Source organism: Rhipicephalus microplus, chromosome 2 (assembly GCF_043290135.1).
Source record: "Rhipicephalus microplus isolate Deutch F79 chromosome 2, USDA_Rmic, whole genome shotgun sequence".
Taxonomy (NCBI): Eukaryota; Metazoa; Arthropoda; class Arachnida; order Ixodida; family Ixodidae; genus Rhipicephalus; species Rhipicephalus microplus.
Window position 1 is genome coordinate 193,373,635 of NC_134701.1, and position 23,786 is coordinate 193,397,420.

The 23,786-nt window shown below is 45.8% G+C and overlaps 1 protein-coding gene across 2 annotated transcripts in view; it reads right to left on the reverse strand.

The window, feature by feature from the left end:
* Nucleotides 1-2,746: 2,746 nt before the first annotated feature.
* LOC142786872 (uncharacterized) overlaps nt 2,747-23,786 on the reverse strand; it is a 76,215-nt gene continuing 55,175 nt past the window's right edge. For both annotated transcript variants that reach the window (XM_075884572.1, XM_075884569.1), the window contains 3 exons: nt 22,991-23,036; nt 19,252-19,286; nt 2,747-3,191 (listed from right to left, as the gene is read on the reverse strand). In XM_075884572.1, coding sequence (XP_075740687.1) covers nt 3,176-3,191; nt 19,252-19,286; nt 22,991-23,036 — 97 coding nt within the window. In that variant the 3' untranslated portion in view covers nt 2,747-3,175. The remainder of the gene's footprint in view (nt 3,192-19,251; nt 19,287-22,990; nt 23,037-23,786) is intronic.

The window sequence follows — 23,786 nt, forward strand, 5'->3', positions numbered from 1 at the left end:
CTGAGGCTGATCGCCCCAAGACGGCTTTTGTTACCCCTGATGGCTTATACGAATTTAACGTCATGCCATTCGGGCTCTGCAATGCGCCTGCCACTTTCGAGCGCATGATCGGCAACATCCTCCGTGGCCTGAAATGGCAGACATGTCTGTGTTATTTAGACGATGTCGTGATATTTTCAAGCGACTTTTCAACGCATCTTAAGCGGCTCGAGACAATGCTTACTTGCCTCACCTCCGCTGGTCTACAGCTCAACTTGAAGAAGTGCTGCTTCGGCACTCAAAAACTCCTAATTTTGGGCCATGTTGTATCTAGAGATGGCATTCTTCCGGATCCGACGAAACTCCGTGCCGTTGCCGAATTTCCTAAACCGAAGAACTTAAAAGAACTTCGCAGCTTCCTCAGTTTATGTTCATATTTTCGTCGTTTTATTCGCAACTTCGCCTCCATCATATCGCCCTTGACTGACCTTCTTGGCGGCAACAACGACCTTTCTAGTTGGTCGTCAGCTTGTGATGATGCATTTGCCACACTCCGCCACCTTCTTACGTCACCTCCTATACTGCGACATTTTGATCCTCTTGCCCCAACGGAAATACACACGGATGCTAGCGGAGTTGGCCTCGGTGCTGTGCTCGCCCAGCGTAAACCTGGATTTGATGAGTACGTCGTCGCTTACGCCAGCCGTGCACTCACAAAAGCAGAAGCCAACTATTCAGTCACCGAAAAAGAGTGTCTAGCCATCATATGGGCCATAGGCATATTTCGACCCTATCTTTACGGGCGTCCATTCAGCGTGGTTACAGATCATCACGCATTATGTTGGCTCTCCTCGTTAAAAGATCCCACCAGCCGGCTCGCCCGTTGGGCGCTTCGACTACAAGAATACAACATTCACGTCGTTTACCGATCTGGTCGAAAACATTCCGACGCAGACGCTTTGTCCCGATCACTTCTACAATGTAGTGACAAGTCGCCGTCTTCGCCTGCCCCCGACGTATCTGCACTTAGTGTCAGCGACATGCTACAGGAGCAACGAAAAGATCCTTGGATCGCTTCACTTATCAACTTGTTGAGTCGAGCTCCCTCGCAAAATATCCCTAAAGGTATGCGCCGTCAAATACAGCACTTCGTTATCAGAGATGGTTTGTTATACAGACGTAATTATCTCTACAAAGGACGCCAATGGCTCCTAGTCACTCCCAGTCGTCTCCGCTCAGACATATGCGCCTCCTTTCACGCCGACCCACAATGCGCCCATGCTGGAGTGTTAAAAACCTACACCCGCCTGTCCCACCACTACTACTGGCGTGGAATGTATCGCTTCGTTCGTCGCTACGTACGTTCCTGTCTCGCTTGCCAACGCCGGAAGAATCCTACTCCAAGTTCTCCAGCTCCACTACAACCCTTACCTTGTCCTGCCCGACCGTTTGACCGTGTTGGTATCGACCTGTATGGACCTCTTCCGATTACACCGGCTGGAAATCGCTGGGTAATCGTCGCTATCGATCCCCTTACGCGCTATGCAGAAACTTCACCACTCTCTTCTGCATCAGCCATTGACGTCGGTCGTTTCATACTGCATCAGATTATTTTACGTCACGGTGCACCACGTGAACTCCTGAGTGACCGAGGGAGTGTGTTTTTGTCGGACGCCGTCGAATCGCTTCTCAAGGAATGCCAAGTCATTCATCGCACCACCACCGCGTATCATCCTCAAACTAATGGTATTACAGAACGATTCAACCGTACATTAGGAGATATGCTGTCAATGTACGTCGCAACCGATCACACCAACTGGGACAGTATTCTCCCTTTTGTAACATACGCGCATAATACTGCTGTCCAGACAACCACTGGTTTCTCTCCATACTTCCTCCTTTATTGTCGCGAGCCCTCTTCCACGCTAGACACCATCCTTCCTTACAACCCGGATGTTGCTGAGTCGACAACGATGTCACAAGCTGCTAAATACGCGGAAGAGTGTCGTCAGCTTGCCCGCTCCCTCACAAGTGCTGAACAGCAACGACAGAAACACCACCGCGATAGCCCGACGCCTCCGGCTTCTTATGCATCAGATGACCTTGTCTGGCTCCGCATCCCTTCAACCAGCCCTGGTCTCTCAACGAAACTGACGTACAAGTATGACGGCCCTTACCGTGTGGTTAAGCAAACTTCACCCGTCAATTACATCGTCCAGCCGCTAGAGCAGCCCCATGATCAACAACGCCGTGGACGTGAGACCGTCCACATAGACCGCCTAAAACCGTATTATGATCCCTCTATTGTCTCCTGCCCATGAGTCGCCAGGATGGCTCTTTTCCGGAGGGGAGGAAAATGTAGTGAAGAAGATGAGTGCTACTCAGAAAGGCAGGGGGTATGACTCAGTCGGTGAAGAAGACGACGTTTGGTTGGCTGGGTACTCAGACTGGTTCCGCCATTACCACTTGACGTGTCGTGACCGCTCTCCTGTTTTATAAAAGAGTGCCACTCTAAAACGCCTCATTATAATATATATATATATATATATATATATATATATATATATATATATATATATATATATGCTATCGCAATAGAATTAATCCTGAAAAGCAAAAGAAGGCACCACGGTCTGGTGCAATGCCACACCGTTGGACAATTGGACAATAGCGCATGCGATCTTGACTCATATCGAGCGAGCCATTGACGCTAGAAAGGGAGCACTGAACATCGCCAGAGGAGTGAGTGGATGAATCCACGAGTGACTTTACTCATAACAAATCTGTTTATATGGTCTTAGCTTTGCAAGCGATACACGTATAGCATCAATATTGCCTGAAGTTTTCGCCTAACAAAAATTCCAGCGTCAGACGTTCAGTGGATAAGGGAGGGTCCCGCCCGCGTAATTTAACTATAGCTTGTAACCGTCTACCTGTGCGGGACACTATTGTTTTGGGAAGACCCCATTTCACTCTAGAATCAAGGCAGCATCTCGCTAGTTCTTAGTCAAGACAGAAGAATCCAATTATACAAGGTATGGAGTGAGGATCGACGCTGCGCTCGTCTGATGGCCTCGATGACGATCACAGCATGACCTGCAGCACGACCACATCGCCTGGAGGATGACGTCTAGCATGCTGAAGAACATGAAAAAGGAGATGCCCAGGCACATACCGTTGACGCCACTAAAGCTGTTCAGCACTCGATTCCACTGCAGTTGTAAACAGAGAGTAATAAGACAGAATAAGTAAAATTCTTTGTACCAGCTCAGTGGCACAGATTTAGAAGAGAAATTCAAGCGTAAAATAAACTAAAGTTTTTTTATTGATGAAATTGTATAACTACATTATTTGAACTCGTTAGTAAAGGCTTTCAGGAGAGGTCGTCTTCCCATTTGATCTAACCACGAGTTAACCAGGAAAATTGAGGCTTCTCCACCTGGTGGATATTGGCAGAACTCTTTCGCTTTACATCTAAATTAAAACGAGAACACTGTCGTCTTGAAGAGAATGGATGTGTACCGCTCCTCTTTAGCCGTATCATAAAATTTCTCTTTTCCGTCGATATGGTTATCACAATAATCGAAACAAGTGGGCGATGCTGGTGATTGAGCAAGGGCGTCATATTGGTTTTTAATGTTTATATTTGAACCATCAACACAATCACCCTGGGAAACAAGCTCCCTTTGAACATCATGGACCCGTTCTATAACTATTAAATTTTCACAGTCAGTCAGCTCATTTGAGATTCGGGGTTGCAGTTCAGAAGACAACGTCAAGGCAGCAAAATCTTTCAAGAATAGAAAAATTCGGGCATTGCACACTTCAACTAGCCACTAAGGATAGCCCAACTTTCAATGACTTTTTTCAGCTTGCAAATGCTATGTTTCACGCGGAGAGCAATCACAAAAAGAGAGTGACGTTGAGCAGGAAATTCAAATAAAATCGAACTTCATCTCTGATAGAGGACATGGAAATAACAAATTTTCCGACAATTACGATATTGTCTAATGATATTTCTGAGCGCAGCTGTTCAGATACTTTGATTTACCTCTGCATTCTGGCGCCGGTGGTGTTCAGCCCCTGCTCGGGCTACTCGTTTAGCTGCAGCGGCAGACAACGTACTTCTACGAGCTGTGTCGCTTATTGTTCCCAAGGAACTGGTGGAAACTGGTTGTAATATAGGTACGCTGTTTACATCAAAAGGGCCCTGCAGCACTTTTTCGAGTATTCATGAAACGTATTCAGTAAATGAGCTTAATGGTTTACAAATTCACTACCGTCAAAAAATTTTAGAATCCTTTCAGTACGCCCAAACATTTACCACACACTGCAATCACATTCACTCTTCTTTCGTCGCAATGAAAGCAGGGAGGGATGGCGCGGGCAAAGATATTACGTCAAGCTCAGAACTCACGGACGAACTTTGGGCCGTCCAGCGAGCCCTGGAGGCAGCTCCGGAGCAACAGCTTCAGGCGTCCATCTAGGCGGCCCCAGGCACGGGCCTTCCAATCGCCCGATATTCAATAAAGTTATTTCACCATCAGGCTGTTCGGTCATGCCCCTGAGCCCTTAAATTGCTGATAAAGTGTGAAATTCATCAAGAGTTTGAGGACGCGTGCTTTTCCGAAGAATAAAACAGTGTTCCAAATAAGAAAGATCATAAAGGTTCAAATCCCAAGAACAACAAGATTTTTTGAATAGCGTCAGTGAATATTTGTTCGGAAGCTGTGACTGTTTGTCTCAATTTTGTCCGCCGAGGCGCAGGAGTTGTCTTGTCAGCCAATTCACTTTAGCCAACATTTTTACTTAATTTTAAAGTTTGTAAGTCATACACCGACCTCTATGACATGCAGTGCCGATGTATCAGATTAATTTTTTTTCTCATAATTGAACATAATGCCACTGTCGTGGCATTAGAACTATCGCACATCCAGAAAGCAGACAACCAAATTCAGAAATATTTGTTTTGCGGGAGTTAATTAAGAGCTTTGGCTCTGAGTGATGTGAACATTGCCTGGGGCCGAAAAAATTCATGGAAAACAATTGGTTCATGCGACATGGTAAAAAAAAAGCGGAATAATTTTTCTTCACAATAGGTATGGGGACACGTTTGACGATTCTTCAGCCATATAAATTCCTCAGCTCAATCATGACAAACAATTGCTTTTGGTTGTCATCATAATGAGCACTCAGCTTTCTTTTCAACAGCGAAGCACTTTAGGCCTTAGAGTTTCATGAATATGCACTAGAGGGAACTCTAACGTTAGTGTCTTTGAGAGATGCAACGCACGACGCTTCAGCGAGCATGGGAATGATGGTTAGGACATGTATTTGTCTAATGATCGCACTTCTAGCACCGTTGTGTGTTCCTGTGGCTTGAAGCTGTTTCCTCACGAAACGAAAATCAGAGAGGGTTCAACGGTTGTGCATCACCCCCTAGATATTTTACGCTTACCATTTCAAATAGGGTAAAGAAGATCAAAAGGGTTCGTTGTTTTCTTCGTAACAAAACCGAAACACAGCAATAAACAAAGCCACAAGTGCGATTCGCCGCCCGCAAGAGCGAAGACTAGGCAAATTCGTGTACTACGTATCATTCCCATGGTCCCTGAAGGATCGCAGCGCCAGAGTCCCCTCCAGTTAATTTTAGAAAACTCTATGCTTTAAGCATGGCCTCCGAGATTGCGGGCGCACGGCGTGGTAGTGTCCGCCCGTCCCAATCGCTGCGCTCCCCAGCAAAACCACCGAGTATCACCTCAGGCGCCCGGCTACTACGAGGGGGCGCGTTTAGTGTGGGTTCCTCGAGCGGCGGAGACCACGGCAGAAAGCAGAGCGCTGCGGCGTTCGCGTGGTTACGTTGCGTGCATGCGTCACTGGCATTCTGCATAGAGGAGAGTAAATTTGGGAGTGGAAGTCTAAACGAACGTTTGATCCAATAGCAGCCATTTATTAAGTAAGCTGCCGGCTGGTCAGGGTTTATATAATTGATGCTATATCAATACCGTAGTTTTTTAGATGCGGAAGCATCTTATACTCGCGCCTTGTAGTGCGCCGTCCGCGCCGTCCGCACCGCTTCTCGAACATTCGACAGCTGACGCGCGCGCATGCGCCGTCGCGCCGTCGCCCACTCTTCCACCATCTGTGCATCCCTTCCTCCTCTACACACCGCGCGCGCTTCACTCCTCCACCATCTGTGCACCCTTCCTCCTCTACACACCGCGTTCGACATCTACAATTCTCCTGATTCTCCAGTGGACGCGCATGTGGCGTCGCGCTTCGAGAACATTCAACAGCTGACAGTGCATGCGCCGTCGTGCTGTATATATACTCAAGGTCGGCGCTCGCTCGCTCAGTTGCCGCTCGTCGGTTGGTTTGTACGGCGCGTCGACGTCCAAGGTCGCGGTGAAATGAATTCCAACGAATCCACAAACACAATGATCAACGTCCCTTCGACCAGCGCCGCCCTTTCGCATACGTGTGTACGTGTTCACTCATTTAACACCCCCTCCTACAAACACGTTAACCAATTTAGCCATCGACCCAAGTAAGTTGCAATTTAACACCCCATTTCACAACCACGTTAACCAATTTAGCCATCGACCCAAGTAAGTCGCACTTTAACACCCCGTTAACCAATTATATGCTCCGCATCCTCCTCAGTGTTCCCCCGAGGGAAGCTGCGGGCAATTTTTTTTTTCCTGTTGGAGAAAGGGACGTCAGGTCTTGTTTCTTCCATTTAATTTCAGAAATATTCCTGCGTACCCTTCTGCACGTCAGATAAGGAAAAAAACTTGGGCACGAGATGGCAGTATGCGCAGCGGTGGTGTCAACGGCGCCGCCGACGCTGAATTTGCTAGTAGGTGCAGTTATAAAATGCTCGACATTTTATAAAATTGGCAGATCCCACGTACAGTGGGAATCGATATGTAAAGCACTAATAATAAATGTTGATATGTCACTTTAAAACCAGCACAACGTTACGAGGTGGAGGTAAATGACGCCGTACATGACTTCCGTGTCATGATTATCATCTTTGGATGTGTTGTTTACATTCGTCCTCCGTTAACGTCACGTTATACCAAATTTAGTATATGTCAAGATAGCGAAATGGCCACGAGCACGCTATGAGCATGGTAGGTTGTTATGTTCCTACATGACACGCGTGTCAGGATTATCATGTTTGCACCAGTCATATATGTCGTCATCTATTGACGTCACGTAACACCAAATTTGGTATATGTGGAGTTAGCAAAACGGCCTCGAGCGCATCATGAAGGGCCCCATATACTCCAATATAGCGTTAACGCGCGCGAACGCTGGGCACAGCGACGCTACGTTTGCAAGACGCGAGCACTATATAGTCTGACGCCAGGCGCGACCAGCGCCCGTCGGTGCGTCCCGACGGCAACCAGCGCCAAATGCGACATGCTGAATTTCGCGCCGATGCGTTACCCAGACAACACTACGTATCCCTCTTTTCGGGATGGAGGGACGCTGGACGTGCTGAAACGCTCATGCGTCAAAGCAACGCAGCGCGGCGCGCAGCTGCGAGTATATGGCAGGACCGGCGCCTGGCTTGGCAACGCCGGCGTGACGCGACGAAATGAACGCTGGCGAGCATGCGCACCGCGTCACGTCGAAATGTATTGACATCTTTACTACGGCATGTAGTCATCTTTTCACACGGCACGCATCTCATGATTATCATGTTTGCACCAATCACACACCTTCGTCATCTATTGGCGTCACGTAATACCAAATCTGGCACATGCAAAGCTAGCAAAACGGCCGCGAGCGCATCATCAGTGTGGCGTGTAGTCATGTTGTTACATGACATGCATGTCGTTATTATCATGTTTGAATGTGTCTTTTACTTATGTCGTCCGTTCGCGTCGTGCAATACCGAGTTTGGTACATGTGAAGCAAGCGAAACGGCCGCGAGCGCATAATGAGCGTAGCATGTAGTCATGTAGTTATATGACACGGATCTCATGTTTATCATGTTTGCACCAGTATCATACCTTCGTCCTCCATTCACGTCCCGTAATAGTAAATTTGGTATAAGTGAAGCTAGCGAAACGGCCGTCAGCGCGACATGAGCGTGGCATGTAGTCATGTTGTTCCATGACACGCATTTCATTATTATCATGCTTGCACTGGTCACAAAACTTAGTCATTCATTCACGTACTGTAATACCGAATTCGGTATATGTGACGCTAGCGAAGCAGCCGCGAGCACATCATGAGCGTGCCATGTAGTCATGTTGTTACATGACACGCATGTCATGATTTTCATGTTAGGGTCTGTCACTTGTGTTTGCCTTGCAATAATGCCATGCCATACCAGTTGGGCAATATGCCATGTGAACAAAACCACCGCACGAGCTGCAGGACCATGAAATGTAAATCATGACTCATGACATCCATGTCGTGATTTCCATGTTATGACTAGTCAAATATGTTCTTCATACAGTCATGTTATGCCATAACAAGCATCGATAGCATTATTAAAATGGCCGGGAGAGCTAAAAGCCATAGACAGATAGATAGATAGATAGATAGATAGATAGATAGATAGATAGATAGATAGATAGATAGATAGATAGATAGATAGATAGATAGATAGATAGATAGATAGATAGATAGATAGATAGATAGATAGATAGATAGATAGATAGATAGATAGATAGATAGATAGATAGATAGATAGATAGATAGATAGATAGATAGATAGATAGATAGATAGATAGATAGATAGATAGATAGATACGCTCAAAGTCGCCGAAGTTGACTAAGAAATGCTTCGCATTTAAAATGTTTAATGATTTCGAGTACTTCGTACTCAACTATGGGAGAGCACTGAGCCGTACAGCAAGCAACCAAACAGGATTTTAAAATCGTTCACGGTCACTGTTCGCTGTCTTACGCGAACAATTGCTAACTTCGCCCCAATTGTTAGCCCTGCTAAAGGTGCCCGAATGCATTGATTCCCCACGAAGCGTATTCTTTTATAATAAACACGTAACCTGAATCCGCTGTTAATTTATTCTAAGATTCAGACCTTTTTGTTAATTAGCTAAGTTTTCGCGCCCCCCACCCTCATTTTACTCGATAAAAAACCGATATTTTGATTGGACAGGGTGCGCCCAATGTATGTCAACGCAGATTTCGTTTGGGTTATTGACCATGCTGTCGAGACATTCCCGTATAAGATTTAACATCTTCTACACAAAATTAAGTGCGCGGCATCGCTTCTGTAACCACTGCTGACGGCATACTGACGTCATACTACGGAACCGAAGCGACGCTCTCAAACGTCAGCGTCTTGAAATAAACCACCACCTGCGCTAGAAACCTGGGAGAAAATACGGAACCGACATAACGCAAATGAGCACCTTTTCTCGAGCGCTGGTCGTGAACAAGAAGCTATACGGGAGTTTATGCGCATGCACACGTCACAAAATGAGGTTAGAAACAAAAAGCAGAGAGGAAAACATTAAATGTAGTTGAAGTGCCCCAATAACCAGTACGAAACAAGAGAATATTCATTATGCTCGGTAGAGATAAAACATCCAAAATTATTTTTACGTCATTTACCAGTACAGACAGCAATGTGCGTGCGTATCTCTTCCTTTTGTTTTAATGAAAGTGCGTCAATACTTTTGGTACTACAGAATTTTTTTTCGGAAAGTCCAATCCTTTTTAACTCTGTGTGCAGAGTGATACATATATATGAAAAAGAATGCGATAAAGAATAGCTTTACTGTGATAGCAATTACATGGAAACTCCCGGTGCCTTTGGCCGTTGCCGTGAGGTGCCGTATGAGTCAAAGCGTGATAACATCGAACCACGCGTCGTAAGTTCTATGTGTGCGTGAAAGCTGCTGAGGGCTGCCGACGGTGGCGAGTCTAGCGACTCAAGCGGAGATGAAGACACGCCGGCAATTTTCCCCAATGTGAAAAGCCGTGTGAGGCTGCGGCGATGGCGTAGTGGTTAGAGCATCCGCCTCGCATGCAAGAGGTCCGTGGTTCAAATCCCGGTGCCGCGCAGTTACCAACCGGATTAAAAAAAAACAACTGCGTGTTGATGGAACTGCATTAAGAGGCCTGGGGTGCGGCCTCACCGGTAACCACCGCCGGGAACACACTCCCTCACCAAAAAAGGATTGGCCACCCTGGTGCAGTATCTAGCCACTACCTCCCACATGCATACGTCAAATAACTCACGGCCCTCAGTCCCCAGCAGCTGCGAAGCAACTGACCACGGCGGCGGTCAGATCTGCAACGCAGCAGGGGGTGCTAAGAATCTCTGGATCCGGACAGCCCGCCATTGGACCCTGAACTTGGCAACATTTAACGCTAGAACCTTATCTAGTTAGGGAAGTCTAGCTGTACTATTCGAGGAGCTAGAGGGTGTTAAATGGGATATAATAGGGCTCAGTGAGGTTAGGAGGACAGATGAGGCCTATACTGTGCTACAGAATGGGCACGTCCTTTGCTATAGGGGCTTGGCAGACAGAAGAGAACTGGGAGTGGGGTTCCTAATTCACAGAAACATAGCTGGCAACATAGAGGAATACTATAGCAATAATGAAACGGTGGTAGGTATTGTAATTAAACTGAATAAAAGATACAAGATGGAGGTAGTACAGGCTTACGCGCCTACATCCAGCCATGATGACGCTTCAGTTGAAAGCTTCTATGAAGACGTGGAATCGGCAATGAGTAAGGTAAAAACACAGTATACAATACTGATGGGAGACTTTAATGCAAAGGTAGGGAAGAAGCAGGCTGGAGACCAGGCAGTAGGAGATTATGGCATCGGCACTACAAACGCCAGAGGAGAGCTACTAGTAGAATTCGCAGAACGCAATAATTTGCGGATTTTGAATACCTTCTACCGAAAACGAGAAAACCGCAGGTGGACATGGAGGAGCCCTAATGGCGAAAATAAGAACGAAATAGACTTTATAATGACTGCACATCCAGGAATCGTGAAGGATGTGGAAGTGGTTGGCAAGGTACGATGCAGTGACCATAGAATGGTACGGTCTCGAATTCACCTAGACTTGAAGAAGGAACGACAGAAACTGATACGCAAGAAGCCAATCAATGAGCTAGCACTGAGAGGGAAAGTAGAGGAATTCAGAGTGTCGCTGCAGAACAGGTACTCGGCTCTTAGTGAGGAAACCAACCTTAGCGTACATACAATGAATGATAATCTGACGAGTATCATTACGGAGTGTGCAGTGGAAGTTGGAGGCTGGGTAGTTATACAGGACACTGGCAAGCTTTCCCAGGAAACGAAGAACCTAATTAAGAAGCGTCAAATCATGAAAGTCTCAAGTACAACGGACAAAATAGAACTGGCAGAGCTTTCGAAGTTGATTAATAGACGTAAGGTATGCGATGTAAGAAGGTATAACATGGAGAGAATTGAACATGCTCTGAAAAACGGAGGAATCGTCAAAGCAGTGAAGAGGAAAGTTGGGATAGGCAAAAGTCGGATGTATGCACTAAGGGACAAAGAAGGCAAAATAACTACCAATATGGATAGGATAGTTAAAATAGCGGAGGAGTTTTATAGAGATCTGTACAGTAGCCGAGGCAACCACGACCTTAATACCATAAGAACTAGCAGTAACCCAGATGACACCCCACCAGTAATGATAGAAGAAGTCAGAAAAGCTTTGGAGAGAATGCAAAGAGGCAAAGCTGCTGGTGAGGATCAGGTAACATCAGACCTGCTGAAAGATGGAGGACAGATTGTGTTAGAAAAACTAGCCACCCTGTTTACGAGGTGTCTCCTGACGGGAAGGGTACCAGAGTCTTGGAAGAACGCTAACATCGTTTTAATACATAAGAAAGGAGATGACAAGGATTTGAAGAATTACAGGCCGATCAGCTTGCTCTCTGTAGTATACAAGCTATTTAGAATGGTAATTGCTAACAGAGTAAAGAAAACATTCGAATTCAATCAACCAAAGGAACAAGCAGGATTTAGAACAGGCTACTCAACAATTGACCACATTCAAACTATCAATCAGGTAATAGAGAAATGCTGAGAGTATAGCCAACCACTATACATAGCCTTCATAGATTACGAGAAGGCGTTTGATTCAGTAGAAATATCAGCCGTCATGCAGACACTGCGGAATCAGGGCGTAGATGAAGTATATGTGAACATTCTGGAAGAAATCTACAGAGGATCAACTGCTACCATAGTGCTTCATAAAGAAAGCAACAGAATACCAATCAAGAAGGGTGTAAGGCAGGGGACACAATCTCCCCAATGCTATTTACCGCGTGCTTACAGGAGGTTTTCAGATGCCTAGAATGGGAACAGTTAGGGATAAGTTAATGGAGAATACCTTAGTATCTTGCGCTTCGCCGATGACATTGCATTGCTGAGTAACTCAGGGGACGAATTGCAACACATGATTACGGAATTAGACAAGGAGAGCAAAAAGGTGGGTCTTAAAATTAATCTGCAGAAAACGAAAGTAATGTACAACAACCTCGGAAAGGAGCAGCGCTTCGAGATAGGTAATAGTGCACTTGAAGTTGTAAAAGACTATGTCTACTTAGGGCAGGTAATAACCGCAGAGCCTAACCACGAGATTGAAGTAACTAGAAGAATAAGAATGGGGTGGAACACATTCGGTAAGCACTCTCAAATTATGACAGGTAGATTGCCACTATCCCTCAAGAGGAAGGTATATAACAGCTGTATCATGCCGGTACTTAGCTACGGAGCAGAAACCTGGAGACTTACAAAGAGGGTTTAGCTTAAATTGAGGACGACGCAGCGAGCAATGGAAAGAAAAATGGTAGGTGTAGTTTTAAGAGACAAGAAGAGAGCAGAGTGGATTAGGGGACAAACGGGGGTTAAGGATATCATAGTTGAAATAAAGAAGAGGACATGGGCCGGGCATGTAGCGCGTAGACAGGATAACCGCTGGTCATTAAGGGTAACTAACTGGATTCCCAGAGAAGGGAAGCGGGTTAGAGGGAGACAGAAGGTTAGGTGGGGAGATGAGATTAAGAAGTTTGCGGGTATAAATTGGCAGCAGCAAGCACAGGACCGGGTTAACTGGCGGAACATGGGAGAGGCCTTTGTCCTGCAGTGGACGTAGTCAGGCTGATGATGATGATGATGATGATGATGATGATGATGATGATGATGATGATGAAGATGATGATGATGATGATGATGATGATGATGATGAAAAGCCGTAGGGAGGAGGAGGGGGGGCGGCTACCGTCGAGGTGTGGGCTGAGTGGATCTGGCAGTACGAGTATCCAACCTTGTTAAGAACAAATTTTAAGGGTATGGAGCTGGCGGCTGGTCTGCAGTGTTTCCTGCCTGTGAAACGTCTGCATCTTGCAGATTTTTGCCTGTGAGAAGAGGGTAAAAAGGCCTCTAATGGCGTTTCTGGAGGAACCGCTGGAGAAGCTTTCTCGGTGGGGAACAGCCCTATCATTCTGCAAGGATGTGACTTTAGTTTGCTATGGCATTGTTATTGCAACTTTTGCCCATTGAGACAACCTCTTCACCTTTCAAGATCACTAAGCTGTTAGGAGTGTTTAGGGTGCTAGTTGTAATTGGCGAAGAGTGGCCTGCCCTCTCGTGAGGTTGCTGTGCGATTTTCGGTATTATTTGCTGTCATCTTCGTACACGTTCGTAAGTCCCGTTGTAGGAGGTCACCACCTCTGTTGTCAGGGCGCCCACTTCTAAAGAAAGCAAAACGCGATTTGCTAACCGTATGGCCGCTTTGCGCGCTTCTTCGTTACTATAGGGTTTCCCAAGTGAGTGGGCAGAAAGTGTGCATTTTCGTCAGCCGGGTGCTGTCGCGCGCGAGAAGATTAGCACAAGGTTCATACGCAATGTTTATACCTTTGTGGGCGTGATGTTCTCACCACTCAGTATAATTTTTGTTGTCGTTGTTTACTGGAAGAATGGGAAAACCCACTATGGGAGATAAGCCACGAAACGTGCGGCAGTATAATTCATGAAAAAGAAAGATGGGAAAGGGGATATAGAAAAAAATCATTTATACAGGACTCTAAAATATTTGTGGCAATTTTGTTTTTTTTATTGTTTCTTACGAAATGCTAATCGAACAAATGTGAAATTTTATAAGTATACAAATACATGAGATAATATTAACGATTAAGTGATAATAAAAATGAATATACTTATAGCATTACCATGTCAACCCTTTTTCTTCTTTTTTGTAATCAAATACAGTACCATATATGGCCCTGTTGCAGTGCCCCAGTGCCTACGCCCCAAAAGAGATAGATATAGAGTAATGCCGATGGAGAAAGCTCAAGGCCAGATTTTTGAAAAGATGGTTTCAGGAATGTTTGCCTCATTTTTTTTAAATATCGACGACAATCAATGAAGAAATGATTTGTCGTTTCTGCTTGACTGCAATAGTTACAACGTGGGGAAGAAATGAATCCAGGCCTGTGCAAGTGAAGATTCAACGGCTATATTTAGCGTCGCAGTTTTTTAACATAACTTCTAATTGGATTTCGCTACACCATGCGCTACTTAGCGGAAACCTAACAGCTCACATGGAATGCCGCAAAATGCCTTTCCCGTCAATGTGAGGTTACCCTCACAATCTTTCGCTGTAGAGTTCTTCGGTTGAATGATTATCTTCACAAATATGTATTCTGAAGAACTAACGTATGTGTAGTTTGGTTTGCAATGAACCGGAAACAATAGATCACTTCATTATCACATGCCGCCGTTTCACCTCACTCCACCGAATAAGTTTTGAGGGACCGATTGGTTGGTATGCTGGGATCGGCACTTAATACACACACTTCTTTATCTTTTGGAGCCAGTCAGTTGGGTGCGGGCCGCAGTGCTATTCTGACCGCGCTACATAAATTAGTTTAGGCAACCGGAAGAATACGTAGCTAGTGGTACCACCAGACGAATCCAATTATTTGTCCCCTTTCTTCTTTCTTCTATTTTTTATAATCTGGTTTATCAAATACGTTTGCCCTTTTCACTTTCTTTTTTGTTTTAATGTACGTTATAATTATTCTCATTCTTATATGATTTCTCTCTTCTTCAACAAGCCTTTTGTATTTAAATTTCCATTATAAGGTACAGCATGGCCAATACTCTTTGTGGGTATGAGCCAAGATCTCTTAGGCCAGAAAACAAACAAAACAATACCCAAGGTGCTCAACATTTCTGTCGTTTAGGACCAATAGATTTATTATGTGCCACTTGTACCCAAAAGTTTCTTATTCTTACTATTGTGTTATTAGATCGAAATGGTAGACAACGGGAACATCACTTCTTTCACTGCCAAGGCCACGTTCCCTTACGGCAGCGTTTTGTTATGCCAGATCGCTTTATAAAGGAGCTAGTTGCTAGCTTTATGTCGTGTGAATCACCAATTTGTTGCTATCGCATTCGTTCATGTGCCCTTGCGACATAACTATTCTCCTATTACTGTTGCTACCGAACTTCCGACGTTAGGAGTGACACTTTTCTACGTTTAAGCGCATGGCTCTGATTTTTGGATCGGAGAAATTTCACGTCACTCAATCAAGATAACTGGCTCGAACTGACCCAAACAAGCGAAGAAGAAGAAAAAGAAGAAGAATCCGTGCAAAAACGCCGATCTATTGAGGCACGCCGTAATGCATAGCTGCTGAAGTTTTCACCATCTTTAGAGTACACCGAATAGTCCACCCGCCTTCATCATTTCACCTCCTTCGAAATGCGACCGCCACGGTGGATTTGGACGGACTTTGTATTCTTCTACAAGAACGAAAGGTTGTGCATACTTTTGGTATTTCCTGTGCATGCTGTGAATTTTCGCTAAATCTGGCCCTTCAACTCACTCGGCTTTTTTGTAAGCGCTGCGATGATGCACATTTCTGAAAGGACCTCTTTCTTTTCTGTTTGCACTTGAGTGGTTGTCTTAGGAAATGCCTTCTAAGATGTTTTTCTTTCCAGCAAAGGGTTTCTTTTCTTTGTGTCCAATAGAGTAAAAGCGTTATTTTCCCCACTACGTAACATTTATACTTCTGCTACATTGAGGACACTGCACGCTTTTTGATAGACGGGAACGGCATAAGCATGGTGTGCAGTATTGAGTTGCCTTCATAGATGTGTAGCAAGCATCCTTCATTTTCACTCCTTCTTTTTTCCCTTTCTTTACTTTCCGCTAGGCCACTGAAAACCAAGGGACATTCTTTAGGAGCGAATTTGTTACAGCTCACCGTAGCTTGTGCGATGTCACCGGGAAACTCCTCGTCAGGGTATGTGGCCCAGGTATTGTGCAACGTCTACTGATGGTATCCTGACTTTTACACGCCACAAACCCCGATATATCTATGAAGTGGGCCGTAGAAGAGGGCTTGGGAAATATTCACCGGCTGGTGTTTCTCTCTTTGACGTGTACTAGGGTCGCACAGTACACGGCGGCAAACACTTCACCTGCACCGAAATCCGACTGCCGCAGGCGGGATCGAACGTGCGACTGGCGGGTCACCAAGCCCCAACACCACTTATAGAGAAGGTGCCAGAGTTGTATGAAACCAAACACGCGAGAAAGAGACACAAAGAAACAAAAAAATACTGGAAGGAAAAAGAAAAGAAGAGGAAGGAAAGGCGGGAAGGTTAACTTGACGCGCGTTGTGTTTGCTATCCTACACTTGGGAAAGGAGAATGCGGGATTAAAAGACGGGGAGATAGAAAGGAGCGCACACACACAAAAAAAAAACCAGTGCTGCGTTCCATGGTAGTGAACGGTAGTAAGAGAAAAAGACGACGACAAATATAGAAAGTAGTTAAGGAAATGATGACGTAAAAGATAATAATACGGAAATACGTTGATCACGAGAGAGCGAAAAAAAAAGAGTGAAGACAAATAATACAGAAAAGAAAAATATGGAAAGAAAGAAAGAAAGAAATAAAAACAGACGCAAAAACAATTAGAAAAACAGAGAGCAAGGCCGATAGACAAAAAAAGGAGAGATATAAAGAGAAACAAAGAAAGAGAAGGAAGAAACTAAAGAAAGAGAAAGAAATGGAAGACAGAAAAATAAAAGTGCAAATAGCGAGATAGAAATAAATAGAATACAATAGAAATGGGTAGAAAGAAATAGCTACAAAAAGGGATACAACAAACAAAGAGAGACGGAATGAACAAGAAGAAAGAAAGAGATAATTATTCGAGACAAGTAAGACCACCCATCTGCGCTTCTCATTTAATCTTGACAGCACTAGTGCGAAGCTGCTATAGTTTTTTCCTTTGCTTTGTTTTTTTAACTGAAAAGGCTATAAAATAGAATGACGATTTCACCGCGAGGGCGTAGCAATGATTGTGATAGCAATGTTATATGGAGTGAGGTTGGCAGCTAACTCTTTCGAATGCTATCTCACGCGACTCTACGAAATGCTGGTGCGAGATAATACGGGGCTCCAGGGACACTTTTCGCACCGTCTCTTCGCTTTGAAAGTGCAGCACCTCAAAGGATATGTGCGCCACCCACCGATGGCTGCCGAGATAACGAGACACAGTGTGTGCGAGCGTTGGAAACCGTGCCCCCAAACTCTAAGTTCACAGTTGCGGTTCGAATGTCCCAGTTAGTATGAGGCACCAATTACCAGCGTGTTGGGTGTAGCGCAATTAATGCAGCTGATGTAGAGCGCGTAGCCAGCTCCCGTCCCGTAAACAAACGAAGCTGATCGGTTCCGCGAAGGCGAACGCGGAAGACGCGAGCACGAAAAAGAAAGGAGACTTCTTCGTTCACACACACGAGCGGAGCAGTCAAGGTCGCCCCCGTTTGGGACTAGAAGGGGAAGCCTTACTCGGAAGAGCGTCTGGCAAGAGGCAGGTCAGGCGCCACCGTCTGTGTTTATGCCATTGTTGGCATGCACGCGGGCCATTGAGAATGACGCTAAGACGCGACCACTTGACTCACCGAGACGTAATAGCTGCGGCAGGGAGACGAGCATAACCTCCCCCGCTGTACCTCATTACCTGGTGTTGTTAGGATGACGGGGCGCCTCGCTGTCGCATGCACACCTGGTAAGCGCACAGAGCCCAACAGTGTACTCACCGCTCTTAAGGACGCTTCTACGAAGCAACATTTAATGAGAAAGCTGACGGGGCTCGAGCGTGAGAACGGCCGCCGACGGAAGTCGGCCGACGAAGGCAGCACGGCCTGGCATGGGAGAGAGTGTCACACGCGTAGAACCTATCCCTTTGCGTGTTGTAATTGGTAATGGTGTTTTTACCAGTGCAGTGTCTGTTATGAAAGTGTTTCTGCAATTGGTTGAGGCAATGCGAGGCCACACGCGTGATTGGCTTGTGTGAAGACCATTTGTTCGACCGAGGGTTGAAAGGAGGATGTTTCAATCTGAAATGGAAGAGTGGAGGTTCGGGCTTGGACTCGGGCAGTAGCCTGAGGCTGCAATAAAGCGTCTCTTCACCGGACTACGGCTCTTCCTTCGCAATGCCACCGTGCACTCGAGTCATCGAGGGGACCCATTCCGAACATCAAACATCTTCCCTCCTGAGCTAGTGTTGAAGCTAGTCGAGGAGGACGAAATTAACTGCCTCCCCCACGTTTTCTCCTTGTTTTCTCTCTGCTTCGACAACATGCTTCCCCAGTGAGGTGATGTAAGTGACAGCCCATCTCCGAGTGAAGGAGACGGGCTGGCTCGTTTCGTCTCTCCGTAAGCCATGTCTTGTCGCTCCTGCTCGAGTGCTATGACCCGTGGTTGGAACATACGGTGTGTGGAAATGGGGAGGGGAGGGGGAGGGATGGTTAATAGTTTGAATGTGAAACGTGACGTGACGGCGATGGCCAAAACCCGTTGAGAGTGCCCATATAAGTGCGCTCGTAATAAAATTGCTCAGTGCGTGCGGAACGCATGAACATTAATTGAACTCACAAATACGGTCTGCTATGTAGACGTTGGTTATTATTTGTGCATCGTAAAATGTAATGAAGACTCCCGTATTAAGACATAGATGACACCTACGTGTGCCTATAGGGAAGCAGGATGCACGTACGCACACACCCACCACGCACGCACACGTATTAACACATAAACACACACGCGCACGCGCACATGCACGCCCACACAACACAATCACATACTCACGCACAAAAACGGTGTGCGTTACCACTCCAAGAACGAAGTGTTCTTGGAGTGGTAACGTTCTTGGAGTGGTAACCACATAAACAAGAACGACAGCGTGCTCAAAAAGAAAAACGCACCTTTTCCGTATAGTAGTTTGGTTGTTGTGGAAATCCTAGAACAGTAGTAAAAATGGATATAAGATTACTGTGTACACCATATACAGAAATAAAGAACGCCGCACAAGGCGCGTGACCTAAACCTGATACAATTGTAAAAGCTTGAGAACACTTTGAACCAGCGACACCCCTGTTCACCAAAGCTCCTGCGCCTTAGCTGTTCGCGAGATAAAATTCAAGGCAATCTTCAATTTTCATACATCATCGGTAAGCCAATGTGGCTGGTCCCCTCATGAGCTAAAACCATTGCGAATTTATGTAAGGAAAGAATTCAGTTGTTCGTTATTTTTTCTTCGTAACGAGTGTTTGTGTAGAGTGTGTCATTTAGTATCTCGGTTCAAGGCCTAGAGTTTCGTAGCACGCTTGCGAGTGCGAACCACGGAACCTCAGTTTAAGCTAAATCCTCTTTGTAAGTCTCACGGTTTTTGCACCATAAGGCAAGTACCGGCAAGATGCAGCTGTTATATACCTTCCTTTTGAGGGTTAGTGGCAGATTGCCATTCCCGATTTGAGAATGCTTGCCGAATGTGATCCAGCTCATCCCTATTCTTCTGGTTATTTCGCTCGCATGGTTCGGCTCCATGGTTACAACTGTACAGGGCGCTGCCCGTCTTCCTTGTAGCATGAGGCCACAAGGAGGCACTACAGTCCGCCGAGCGTATATATGATATTTTGAGACAGGAAATTAGGTTCTCTTGGTTTCCGCTTGCCAGCAGTCCGCCTCGTTTTTCGGCTCCCGCGCTGAACATAGTGTCAGAAGTGGGATCACACCATTAATCCGACATGCCTAACGACGCGATATTAACCCCCACCGAAGCCAAAGCGAACAACGTTCAGGCGGGCGTATCTGGCATGCGTCCTCCAGCAAGCTTCACGTTTTCTAACCCAGGAGAATGGCCCACGTGGATTGCAATGTTCTAAGACTACGCCATCGTGGCCGGCCTGCACAATGCCAGCGACAAGGCCTAGGTATGGACACTTCTTTACTGTATAGGATCTGTCAAATAAAAATTGGATTCGCACTTCGTGCACCTTGAATGAGATATACGAAGGTTGTCGTTCTCACCAATGCATTCAGCAGCCAGGTGAATCTGTTGGCGATTTTTTTTCACGGCGTTGCGTTACCTGGTGAAGCGCTGTAGCTACAACAGCCCGCTTGTCGAGGACCATCTTGTTCGTGACAGATTTGTCGTGGGCGTAAGTGGCGAGAGGCTGTCTGATCAATTATGCCGCTTCACAAAACTTACCACCGAAGAAGCGCTGTGCCATGCCCGCATCCACGAGGACGCAGAGAAAGAGTGGTTATCCCACAAAAGGTTGATTGTGGATAACGCCCTTGCTAAAACGCTGAACATCGATTCGGCTCGTCGAGATGATACGCCCACCCCTTCGTCCTATTCTCGCTAACACTCTGAACACTCGGCTGCGCTATCGTGCCGCTTTTAAGGGCGTCAGAGACACCCTCGCAAAGACTGCCCGACTGGAAAATCGGTGAGCCACTATTGCAGAAAGGTAGAACATTTTGCCGAACTTTATATGAAGAAGAACAGAAACGACCTGCTCCGATTTATCGAACTTCACAACGTGAATTCACGCCGAGCAAGGTACACGGAAATACGTGTTAACGGACAGCTGGCCGCGTTTAAGAGAGACCCTGGCGCAGAAGCGTCGGTGGCCTCGCCGTCTTTCCCAGGTCGACCATGGGGGCTAGATTCCGTGGAAGTGGAAGTCTTAGGCCCTGGTAAACAGACTCTTCACGTACGGTACGTTCAAAGCAAATTCGTAGTGGCGCGACAGAGCCACAGTGCAGACGTTGCATGTGGTTGACCGTCAGCGTACACACCTACTTAGGCTGCCTGCAATTGATGCTTTCCTTGGCCCAGCGTCCACGGTCCTGCCTTGTTCAGGCGACCGGGGGCGTTCTTCAGCGTAATCGTCGACACCTGGTGCCTCATTCGACAAAAACGAGTCCAGCCCAACTAGCAGCTTTTCCGCCAGCCCCTCCCGAGAACTTGCAACCTTAAGCTCCGCAAGAACCCGTGCTATCAGAAGTAACGCCACGGGAAACTCTGACGCGGACTCGCAGTGGTCGTATAGTGAGGTTACCCCGACGTTTGAACTTCTAAGGACCTGCCCCATAAAATGTCAAAAGGAGGGATGTAGAGGGCACTGTCAGTGTTCCTTGTAGCATGTGGCCACAAGAAGGCACTCCAGTCCACCAAACGTACATATCGCATTTGGGAAGAGCGAATAAAGTAATTTTGGTTTCCGCTTGCAAGCAGTCCACCTCGTTTTTCGGCTCCCAAGCTGAACGACTACTTGTCCTACTGTCCGTGTCCTGGTCAGTAATCATGAGCTGTAATTAGTCTCGTGAGCTAATCGTCAAGGCAATGTCTTCAGCGAATATCAGGTTGCTAAGATACTCTCCATTAACTTTTATCCCTAACTCTTCGCAATCTATGGTCTTGAAAACCTTCTTTAAAGACGCGGCGAATAGCATTGCAGAGATCGTGTCTTCCTGCACTACACCCTTCTTTATTGTGATTCTGGCGCTTTCTTTATGGGGAACTATGGTGGCTGTTAATACACCGTAGAGTTCTACCCCTATTTTTATGTAGCATTCGTCGATGCCCTTATTCCGTAGTACTTGCATTACCACTTATGTTTCGATTGAGTCAAACGCCTTCTTATAATCTATGAAAGCTATGTATAGGATTTGGTAGTATATCGCGCACTTCTCTATTACCTGTATAATTCAGTGAATATGGCCTATTGTGCAGTAGCCTGTATGAAATTCTGCTTGGTCGTTTGGTTTATTTAACTTTATTGTCTCCTTAATTTTATTGTAGCTATTATTTTTGTAAATAGTTTGTAGAGCACGGAAAGTAAGCTGATCGGCCCGTAATTTTTCAAGTCCTCGATGTCTCTTTCCTTATACATTCCAAGAATGTTGGCGTTCTTCGAAGACTCTGGTACTCTTCCCGTCAATAAACACTTCGTATATAAGGCGGCCAGTTTTTCTAACACGATTTCTCAGCCAACTTTCAGCATGTCTGTTGTTACTTTATTCTCACCAGCAGCTTTGCCTTTTGCATTTTTTTCTGTGGCTTTCCTTACTTTTCCTGTCGTTACTGGTGGGATGTCGAATTCCTCTGGGCTGTTATTGCTTCTTACGATATCATCCTGGTTGTTTTGGCTGCTTCTGGCTCACTACAATTTCCATGTTTTCTGAAGCCCACACATATCTGCTCCCATAAACACTTGCGTGAGATTTCGCTTTAGTGGTTTAGTATGCTACTTTGAAGCTCTAAGGATTCAATGACACGTGCTGGTACTAACAGATCATGTGCAATAATGTTTTCATAGATAGTTTGCACGTTACGTCATGGCCGCAGCTTGATAGCATACTGGTACACCAATATGGCGGCCTTGATGGCTTAAATGCAGCGTAATTGTGCTGCACTTAACGTGCTTCAATGGATAACGCTACGGCCAGACTTTCATTGTCTTCTGTGCGTAAATAGCGAGAAAACTCGCAAGTGATACAATGATAACATTAACACACGACGTCACAAAGTTTACTTGTTTCGTGCGGAGGTTTCAGACACGTTAGTGAATCCTGTCTGTACAGAAAGCCCAAATAATTGTGTTACGAGTTTCTGTCACCCATGCGATAGAGTTACCCTTTCGTGATATTTACCTGAGGGATGGCGGCGAATGAGAGTTCCTTGTAATGGTCGACATCACTGCGTGGAAAAACGAAAGCGCACAAGTCAGTGCTCGATGTGTTCTTGAAAAGTAGTCGTCAACACTCAAGTTGTGAAAAGGAAGTCTTGAAGGAGTCCTGAATCTATTTTCCAAATAACGATCGAACATCATCAGCCACAGAATTTATGCCTTACAAATAGACTGCTGCAAAAACTTCTCGAATTCGCCGAGAACAAGCACAGTTACATGCGTCAAGCGGTTTCTCTCCTCTGTTGTCCCGACGAGTGTATAGGCTTTATACACGGTGAGGGATGATACAGGGCGACAGAAGTTAGGTCAGCGCACGTCATAAGCTTAAGCATGCGCTATGAAGCGCAATTCTTCCGTTGGGAATCGTGATCGGCAACTCTATAACGTCAGCAGACTATGAAGTCCGGAAACATTGCTGTACTCTATTTATCAGACAGTAAACTTCTATACTGATGTCATTCGTTAATTACTGAGAAAGTCAATTCGGGAATGTTTTGAGCCATAAAAATGTCCAAGCCGTCAAGTCATTGCGATGAAACAATGAGAAATCCTGCAACAAAAAGAATCGTCACTTGCAACAACTTTAATAAAATACACCAACCAACCTGTTATTTTTATGAAACGATTCGTTACATGTGATTCGTTCATTTATTTGTGAGGCAATCGATGGCGTTGTATGGGCTTCTCGGCCCAGAACCCCGCAGGGAAGACGCGGTGACAGACCAGGATCCTTGTTTATTTCTCTAAGCCTCGGCCCC